The sequence below is a fragment of the Pempheris klunzingeri genome, chromosome 18 (genome assembly GCF_042242105.1).
Source record: "Pempheris klunzingeri isolate RE-2024b chromosome 18, fPemKlu1.hap1, whole genome shotgun sequence".
NCBI lineage: Eukaryota > Metazoa > Chordata > Actinopteri > Acropomatiformes > Pempheridae > Pempheris > Pempheris klunzingeri.
Genome location: NC_092029.1, coordinates 631,974 through 641,528, shown reverse-complemented (window position 1 = coordinate 641,528; position 9,555 = coordinate 631,974). Strand labels below are relative to the sequence as shown.

At 46.3% G+C, this 9,555-nt stretch overlaps 1 protein-coding gene across 2 annotated transcripts; it reads right to left on the bottom strand.

Moving 5' to 3' along the window:
* Positions 1-1,066: 1,066 nt before the first annotated feature.
* taf1b (TATA box binding protein (Tbp)-associated factor, RNA polymerase I, B) lies at positions 1,067-8,553 on the bottom strand. 2 transcript variants are annotated; one of them, XM_070848963.1, is made up of 15 exons: positions 8,444-8,553; positions 7,674-7,772; positions 7,171-7,261; positions 6,504-6,601; positions 6,330-6,422; positions 5,675-5,768; positions 5,346-5,514; positions 5,141-5,240; positions 4,855-5,002; positions 4,593-4,767; positions 4,341-4,393; positions 4,097-4,184; positions 3,357-3,427; positions 2,133-2,361; positions 1,067-1,913 (listed from the first exon to the last, which is right to left on the bottom strand). In XM_070848963.1, exons 1-15 carry the CDS (start codon positions 8,459-8,461, stop codon positions 1,526-1,528), a joined length of 1,914 nt encoding a protein of 637 aa, XP_070705064.1. In that variant the 5' UTR covers positions 8,462-8,553; the 3' UTR covers positions 1,067-1,525. The 2 variants fall into 2 exon arrangements, with proteins under 2 accessions (XP_070705064.1, XP_070705065.1); XM_070848964.1 differs by having other exon boundaries at positions 4,341-4,378.
* Positions 8,554-9,555: the final 1,002 nt, after the last annotated feature.

The window sequence follows — 9,555 nt, the reverse complement described above, 5'->3', positions numbered from 1 at the left end:
GTTTTGTTCTGATCGTGAGAGAAAGATTCTGTTTTTATCGCTGCACGACCACTGAAAATACTCCACAGGGTCTTTTTTATTCACACTCCCGACTATTAGAGTCACAGAAGGACCGCAAAGAGACAAAACAACCAGAGACAGACAATATTTGCTGTAAATGGACAAGAAATAACCCAAAAAAACACACAAAACTAAAAATAGACACAAAGAGCCGTTCTATCGCTCTCATCAAACACACCAGACTCCATTCACAAAAACACTCGTTTTAAACTCACAGAACACACAGTAACACACACACACTGACTGATGGAGGCAGCAGCTCTAAAATCCCTGTTTTAGTGAATGTAGTCTGGTGTGTGTGCTGTTTGTGGTTAAACCAACAGGATCTTCCAGGTCTCTCTCTGTAGGGATCCTTTCCATGATGCTGTCACACACTTAGAATAACACTCTGAGCCTGTCAGTGGATCAAACAAGCTCTTTTAGTGGACCTACTGTGATCAGGTGCAGTTGTCCCAAAGGATCACGTTGCAGCCATTGCAGCCCGTTTGGTGGCTGCTGGCTGAGGTGATCTACTGGACCAGTTCCAACACTTTTACTACCTCCCAGTCACTCAGACACCAGGATGAGGACAGAGAGGATCATGGGTAGAAACAGCTTCAAAGGTGAATGTTTTTAGTGAACTGTTCTGGATCCTTCTTGTGTTTCACTCGATCATTAAACCTCCAGTTTGACATAAAGTTGCAGGTTTGTGATGTCGGAGCTTCTGTCGCTGTCCAAATAACAATAATAAGTCAGTGTGTGTGTGTGTGTGTGTGTGTGTGTACCTGTTGGGGCGTCACTGCGGTGATGCTGACTCGGTGTGTGTCGCCCCCTGCTGGTCACCGCCCGCCCCTGCAGCTCCCGGCTGTTTCTTTGTCTGCAGACTCCATCAGCTGGAAACAAAGAAGAGCAGCTTCCCTCTCACCACCTTCTCCAGCTTTGCTTTCATCTTCACTGGAAACAGATTTGTAGTAAAACATTTAAAAACAGTTTGCAGTGAAAGTCATTCACTGGATTTATCTGGATCTTTATTTTTCCCATGAACACTGTGAACACTCTCCCACTTCCTGGTTCTACAAACCACATTTGAGCCGCATTTCCACCGAAGGAACCTTTGAAAGATCTTTAAGTTCTGAGGTTTGTATTTACTGTAGAACACACACACACACACACTCACTCACACTCTCACACACACACACACACACACACACACATTTCTTAAACATTTATTGAAGATGTAAAAATGAACAAACAGCTGAAACAAACAAATTGGATCACAAGTTTGAAGACGTATTTTCACGTCACTGCGTCTTTAAGGCGACGACTGCAGTGGAAACCGAACCCTTGACCTCACAGCGTCCACGCGGCTTAAAGCAGGGTCTGATTGTCAGCCTGCTCTTTGGGATTTACAAGCGTCCTTGAATGCATCAATGGAAACAAAATCTAAAACTAGTTTTTCCTGAACTCCAACAAACACCTGAAAGTCTCATCGTGGTCCTCCGGTTTCTCTCTGAGGTTTCCTGCTCCTAGTCCTGCTGCTGCTCCTGCTGCTGCTCCTGCTGCTGCTCCTGCTGCTGCTCCTGCTGCTGCTGCTGCTGCTGCTCCTAGTCCTGCTGCTGCTCCTAGTCCTGCTCCTGCTCCTGCTGCTGCTGCTGCTGCTGCTCCTGCTCCTGCTCCTGCTCCTGCTCCTGCTCCTGCTCGGTGTCCTCCTCCTCTTGGGTGTTTTTTTGCCGATGACCCTCCGCTCCACCCTCAGCACCTCCTCGTACAGGTACGCCGGCTTCACGTCCAGCAGGAAGCAGAAGAGCTGCAGCAGCCAGACGAAGGTGCGAGGCAGCGTCGCCTCCACCTCCGAGTAATGACTCTTGCATTTCCTGAGGAGGAGGAAGAGGAGGATTAATCAGGACGTGATGATGTACGAAGGTAAACCAAAGGTGAGGTCACGTCAGACGTCTCCTTCACTCTTTAATGAGCTTTAATAAACTCTGTAACAGCTTGGTGCTTTATTACAGACTAAAAACTTTAGAGACTTCTTGTTCTTCTAACTTTTCCAAACATCATGTGACCTCGCTGAAGCAGACCGAGCGACCTACTGCGGCCGGCAGGGTCGGAGCGCCGGGTGCCAGTATGTGGCGTTCGAGGGGGTCAGGACGTCGCGCTTCGGGGTCACGACTCGGTCCAGCTTCTTCTGGTGCAGACTGGGGCCGTCGGCGCCGTCCTCTTCCCCCCAGCAGAACCTGAAGCTCGAGGGGGGGGCGCGCTCGACGCCCGCCGGACGTCTGGACAGCTTCTCAAAGCAGATCTGAACCTGCTCGGCTATTCCTGCTCAGACACACACACATTTTTACAGTCAGTAATCAGGCACCATGATGTCTGATATCAGCTGAGAAACCACAGCAGTAAGACGCTGCTCTCACTCCGGTATGTTGAAACCTTCAAAAACAGGAATTTTACCTCACAGCATATCAAGATTTAGTTTGTTTTATCATGTGTTGCACAAAAACTGTGTTGAATCCAAACTGACTCTCACAATAACACAAACAATCCAACCATTCGAGGCAGCAGAGCAACTGCTGCGTTAAATTTGTTTTTTTTTGGCTTTGAAGACAACATCAGGCTCAGAGTGTTATTCTAAGTGTGTGACAGCATCATGGAAAGGATCCCTACAGAGAGAGACCTGGAAGATCCTTTTGGTTTAACCACAAACAGCACACACACCAGACTACATTCACTAAAACAGGGATTTTAGAGAACAGGACACAGGAGCTGCTGCTCTGCTGCTGCCTCCATCAGGTAGTGTGTTTATTGTGTTATTGTGTGACTTTGGTGTTTTAAATGTTTTAAATGAACACCAAAGTGTCTGAAGTACTGAACTGAATATTTATGTAACACACAACAACACACACCAACACACTGACTGATGGAGGCAGCAGCAGAGCAGCAGTTCCTGAGTCCTGTTCTCTAAAATCCCTGTTTTAGTGAATGTAGTCTGGTGTGTGTGCTGTTTGTGGTTAAACCAAAAGGATCTTCCAGGTCTCTCTCTGTAGGGATCCTTTCCATGATGCTGTCACACACTTAGAATAACACTCTGAGCCTGTCAGTGGATCAAACAAGCTCTTTTAGTGGACCTACTGTGATCAGGTGCAGTTGTCCCAAAGGATCACGTTGCAGCCATTGCAGCCCGTTTGGTGTCTGCTGGCTGAGGTGATCTACTGGACCAGTTCCAACACTTTTACTACCTACCAGTCACTCACACACCAGGATGAGGACACAGAGGACCCAGGTACAGACTTTGATGTACAAACTCAGAATCTTACTTTTCTTCTTAATCACAACACATTTCTTCTTCATGTTGGGGTAAAAAGGTTTCTTGGCCCTCCACTGTTTCCTGCCGAGGAGATGGAAAGAAATAATCAGTACTGTAGATGAATGAAAACTGGTTTATTTTTAAAGGCTAATAAATGTGAAACAGGCAAACATCCCTTCAAACAGCTTCTAACACCTTAATCATCAACCAGTTATCTACACAGACACCCTTGAATATAAACTTACTTCAGTTTATGAATTTAGTGCCTATTAAGAATATTTATAAAATCATTTTGTTTAACCACAAACAGCCGCTAAATCACTGGGTTCAAAGCCACCAGACTCTATTGACAAAAACAGTCATTTTACAACGGAGTCGCTGCTCTGCTGCTGCCTCGATCAATTAGTCTGATTGTGTTGTTGCGTGACTTTGGTGTTTTAAACGGTTAGTTTGGATCCAACACAACATTTGTGTAACATCAAATAACACAAGCAAACCAACCCATTCAGGCAGAAGCAGACCCGCAGCTCTCTTGTTCTAAGAGGTAAAATGAATGTTTTTGTGAATGGAGTCTGGTGTGTTTGAAGAGAGCGATATAACGGCTGTAAGGGTTTATCTCTGAGGTTTGATGTCTTCAATACTTTAAAATCACACAAAATATTCAATCAAAAATTTCACATTTCCAACACATAAATTCAGCCGAAGATTTAAGTCTGCTAGAAAGTCCTGGAAAGGTGATTCATCTCTCACCTGGCGAGGTCCTGATCTCTCCGGCGCCGAGCTCGGGTCAGAGCGGCCTGCAGCAGCCGGTACCACCTCCTCAGGCTAAACATGGTCCCTGAAAGCAGCAGACAGTTTGGCTGATCCTGATTTCTGTAACCATGACTGATTTCTCCCCGTCATGTTTCTCTGGTGTTAAAGAAAGTATTAGATATTCTAAAGGACTTTCATCGCTACGGTTTTTAGCAAATTCCCGAGGCGTTCGGGGCCTCACCTGTGTCGTCCTGCGCTCCCGCCTCATTGGATAATTCCCTAAAAGACACAAAACTTTTAAATGTGTTTTTAGAAACCGTCTCTGTTAACAGCTTCAGTTCTGCAGACAGGAAACGCATCACAGCCTGTCTTGTTCCTGATTGGACGCATTTCAGAGCCAATCAGGAACAAGCGTGGGTTTAAGTTCATTAAAGGGTCAGTTCACCCAGTTTGGACTTTGGTGAAATGACCCTTTAATCTTTGCAGTCATTACCACTCGGTGTGGTCGTCCAGGCCGAAGATGACCTTCATGGTGACGACGATGAGGGCGGCGGTCTGCACGTCGTACCGTGGCAGGACGGGTCGGGACGAGCGGTCGAGCGTGTGGAGCGTGTGATCGGCCATGCCGGCGCGCTCCATCAGCCTGCACACCCACGGGTGGAGCTCGTCTGGGGAGCGGAGACAGGAAACAACCGGCACATTGTAACCTCAAAACTTAGCGTCAGCGGCTTAGCGAGCGTCAGCGGTGCGGTTACCGGGCAGATTCAGGTCGGTCAGGTAGCGCAGGCTGAGCAGCGCCGGGTGCAGCAGACTCTGACGACTGATTGGAGGAAAAGCAGGAAGCTCCAGGAAGAGGACGAGAGACTGAGCCTCCCGGTGGACCGCCGGGTGGGACGGGACGCTCTGTGGAACGAAACAAACTCACCTGACTCTCTGAGGGAATGTACAGAGCGTGTTCTCTGTGATTTGGGTGAACTGGCCCTATAAACAGGTGATCGATCACAGTATTGATCCCCTATCGGGGGCTGACGGATGTCTGACCTCCACCTTGAAGAGGAGGACGTCTTTGCCTTCGAGCTTCATCTCCTCAGGAAGTTCCTCAGAGGCGTTCACGAACGGGACGTGGCCCTCGTTCACCAGCCTGAGAAACAAACGCTTCAATCAAACGCTCCTGGAGAGCTTGTCTCTATCCAACATCCAGGTGTGTGTGTGTGTGTGTGTGTGTGTGTGTGTGTGTGTGTGTCACCTGAGCAGGTCGCTGAGCGTCAGCGCCTCACGGCTCCAGGTCAGAGCGAGGTGGATCAGAGCCAGGGTCGTCTTCATGCTTGTGACGTTGCGGCGCCGCCTCAGCTGCGGCGACAGGTAGCTGGCAGCGTCCACGGAGCCCGAACACAGCGACCAATCACTGGAGGCCTCTGAGGAGGTAAAGGAGCAGTTCACCTACTTCAGTCTGTCAGACATCAAAGTAAAATACACTTAAAAGTTCCAGAACTGACACATAAACATTTTCTGTCCCCTATAAAAGTAAAAGCTCATTTTATTTTGAAAAACACAGAATATGATTGTTGTTCACACCTGCGTTGGACCCGGCAGCGCCGGACGGGTCCGTCTCACTGGCCGACACGGCAGACGACGCAGCAGCGCTCTCCGAGTCCGAGTCCGTACGGCGCTGAGGACAGAAACCATGACAGCAAAAACTCCAGAGACAAGATTTACTAATAAAAAGAATAAAAACACATGTGATCAAAATATCTGAACATCACTAAATAATAATAATAATAATAATAATAATAATAATGATAATAATAATAGTAATAACAATAATAATAAATAATAATAATAACTACATTGGAGAAATCATGATAGAAACTAATAAAATATATCTAAAAATTCAACAAATAAATAAATTAAGAACAACATATTAAAATTGATTAATTAAAAACGATTTCAAGAAAATAAAAACTTGAATTGGAAAAAACACGATAAAAATTATATTAAAATATAAAAACGACAAAAATATTGAAAACAATTCAAACTAAATATGAAAAAATGTAGAGGAAAAACATTATAACACATTTATTTAAAAATACCTCAACAATATAGAAATAAAACAATAAAACATCCAGATTATAAAAAATAACCTTTTTTTTTTTTTTTAAACAAATTTTAAAAATATTAAAACAACACAAATAAATACTATAAAACACAGACAGGTGAAAAGTGACCTCACCAGTTTTAACTTGGAGCTTCTCTCCGGCTTGTGGGTGAACGCATGTCGACTCTTCTGCAGGTAAAGTCTCCACAGCTGACAGAGCACGTCGTCCTGAAAGGACACCTTCACGTCAGGCTGGTCCTGCTCCAGCTGCCCCCCCCCCATGGTTCATTAAGAGGAGTGAGAACAGACCTTAAAGTGTGGACGGACCCCCAGCCTGAGCAGAGCGTCGGCCTGGCTCCTCAGGATGAACTGGAAACCCTCACAGATCCTCCACTGACGCCCTCGCTCTGAAAACACAAGAAGGAGGAGTCGAGATCATCCTCTGTGTCCTCATCCTGGTGTCTGAGTGACTGTAGGTAGTAAAAGTGTTGGAACTGGTCCAGTAGATCACCTCAGCCAGCAGACACCAAACGGGCTGCAATGGCTGCAACGTGATCCTTTGGGACAACTGCACCTGATCACAGTAGGTCCACTAAAAGAGCTTGTTTGATCCACTGACAGGCTCAGAGTGTTATTCTAAGTGTGTGACAGCATCATGGAAAGGATCCCTACAGAGAGAGACCTGGAAGATCCTTTTGGTTTAACCACAAACAGCACACACACCAGACTACATTCACTAAAACAGGGATTTTAGAGCTGCTGCTCCATCAGTCAGTGTGTTTGTGTTACACAGATATCATGTTGGATCTGAATGAACCCTTCAACTCACCAAAGTCACATGATAACAGACTCACTGACTGATGGAGGCAGCAGCTCCTGTGTAAAATGACCATTTTTCTCAATGTACATTCACACATTCATGTCTGTGAATGTGCGCCTGACCTTTGACCTCCTGTGTTTGGACAGAACCACGTACCGGGCCTCTTGGATCCGGTTCCCTTGCTGATGACGGAGACCCTGGAGGAGCCCTGGAGGATGGTGGTGGGGTCCACCACCTCTCTGGTTCTCTGAGGACGGAAAAACATGCTGAGAGACAGACACAGACGGGCAGACAGACAGACAGACAGACAGACAGACGGGCTCATGCTGCAGGAGCTTCAGGCCTGTGGCTGCTTGTGGTTTTATCACCACAAATCTGCTGCGGACTAAAAATCATTTTCCAATGACGTCACCACTGCGGTACGAGCCAATCAGCAGCCCAGCTGGCCCAGAGGCATGATGGGACGGGGCCTACTGCAGATGTTCCTGGACGTAAACCTGGATGTGGTGTGTGCACCGAACATCTAACCTAGTCTCTGTACTGGAGCCTAAAACTCCCTCTGTCACACTTCAGGAAAGATGTTCGGATGTTCGTCACTTTATTAAACGCTGTAAAATGTTGAGGGACTCTGGTGCAGCGCTGCGTTCAAGTCCGCTTACCTCGATGACGTTGTGACAGGATCTGCAGTAGAAACGACCCTCGTCTGAGACTCCCCAATCCACCGCCGAGCACAGAGCACAGGGCTCCCTGTACCCAGCCTGAACACACACACACACACACACACACACACACACACACACACACACAGTGTTTCAGTCTGTCAGTTCAGACTGTGTTGATACTGTAATGATAAAGTTAGTTAATAACCCCAAGACTTTAAACAAAAGCTTTCATTTATCATAATAGTATTATTATTACTATATTAAAACACACAGCTCAGATTATGGAGGACTAATAACACATGAAGCCATGACTCCGTTCACAACATCAATATTTTCACTTTCCTCGCTTGATGGAAATTTCGTTCAAGTCTTGAAACTATTTTACAACTTTATCATAAATTCGGCAAACAAATGTTGGCTGTGGTGTCATTTAAAGGAATTATTAGGGAGTCAGAACAGTTGAGTCCTGACTTCTCATTGATGCATTAATGTTGTATTTAAGTAGATTTTCATTCTTACTGGACCTGAGAACATGAACCGATTGTTAAACCGGCTCGAAGAAGTTCAGTAAAAAGTCTAAAATTGATCTATGCATTAGTTATAATATGTCTTACGCTTGAAATAACACAAATCCAGCAAATTATTGAATGGAGTCTGGTATGGACCGTCTAGCTAACACAACTTCTCTGTGCTCATTTGCTAACTGTACGTAGGTAACGTGCGCCGCCATTTCTATCGACGTAACGGAAACGTGCAGCGTTAATTACCGTTTCTTCTTCGTCCATTTCAACTGTAAAGGAGCAGTTTTAATGTGTAATCCCAGATTCAAGCAGTAGCCACAGGTCCACATGTGGAGGGTGTGTTTCCTCCTTCTTCTTCTTCTTCTTCTTCTGTTGCTGCTTCTTCTTCTTCTTCTGTCATTTACGGTGGTGTGGCCGCCTCAGTGCTGCCGCTCACAGTCCGGAAGAGGAACTCATTATTATAGATAGACAGACAGACAGACAGACAGACAGACAGACAGACAGACAGACAGACAGATAGATAGACAGATAGACAGACAGACAGACAGACAGACAGACAGATCATTTATATCAAATATTACTTTTATTATGTTTTTAAAAAAAAGACAAAAACATTTGAGCTGCATCAGTCATCCATCAGTCACCCATCAGTCACCCACCAGTCACCCACCAGTCATCCATCAGTCACCCACCAGTCACCCATCAGTCACCTCTATCAGTCACCCACCAGTCATCCATCAGTCACCTCTATCAGTCATCCACCAGTCACCTCTATCAGTCACCCACCAGTCATCCATCAGTCACCCACCAGTCACCCATCAGTCACCTCTATCAGTCACCCACCAGTCATCCATCAGTCACCTCTATCAGTCATCCACCAGTCACCTCTATCAGTCACCCACCAGTCACCCACCAGTCACCCATCAGTCACCCACCAGTCACCCATCAGTCACCTCTATCAGTCATCCACCAGTCACCCACCAGTCACCCACCAGTCATCCATCAGTCACCTCTATCAGTCACCCACCAGTCATCCATCAGTCACCTCTATCAGTCATCCACCAGTCACCCACCAGTCACCCATCAGTCACCTCTATCAGTCATCCATCAGTCACCTCTATCAGTCACCCACCAGTCATCCATCAGTCACCTCTATCAGTCATCCACCAGTCACCTCTATCAGTCACCCACCAGTCATCCATCAGTCACCTCTATCAGTCACCCACCAGTCATCCATCAGTCACCTCTATCAGTCATCCACCAGTCACCCACCAGTCACCCATCAGTCACCTCTATCAGTCATCCATCAGTCACCTCTATCAGTCACCCACCAGTCATCCATCAGTCACCTCTATCAG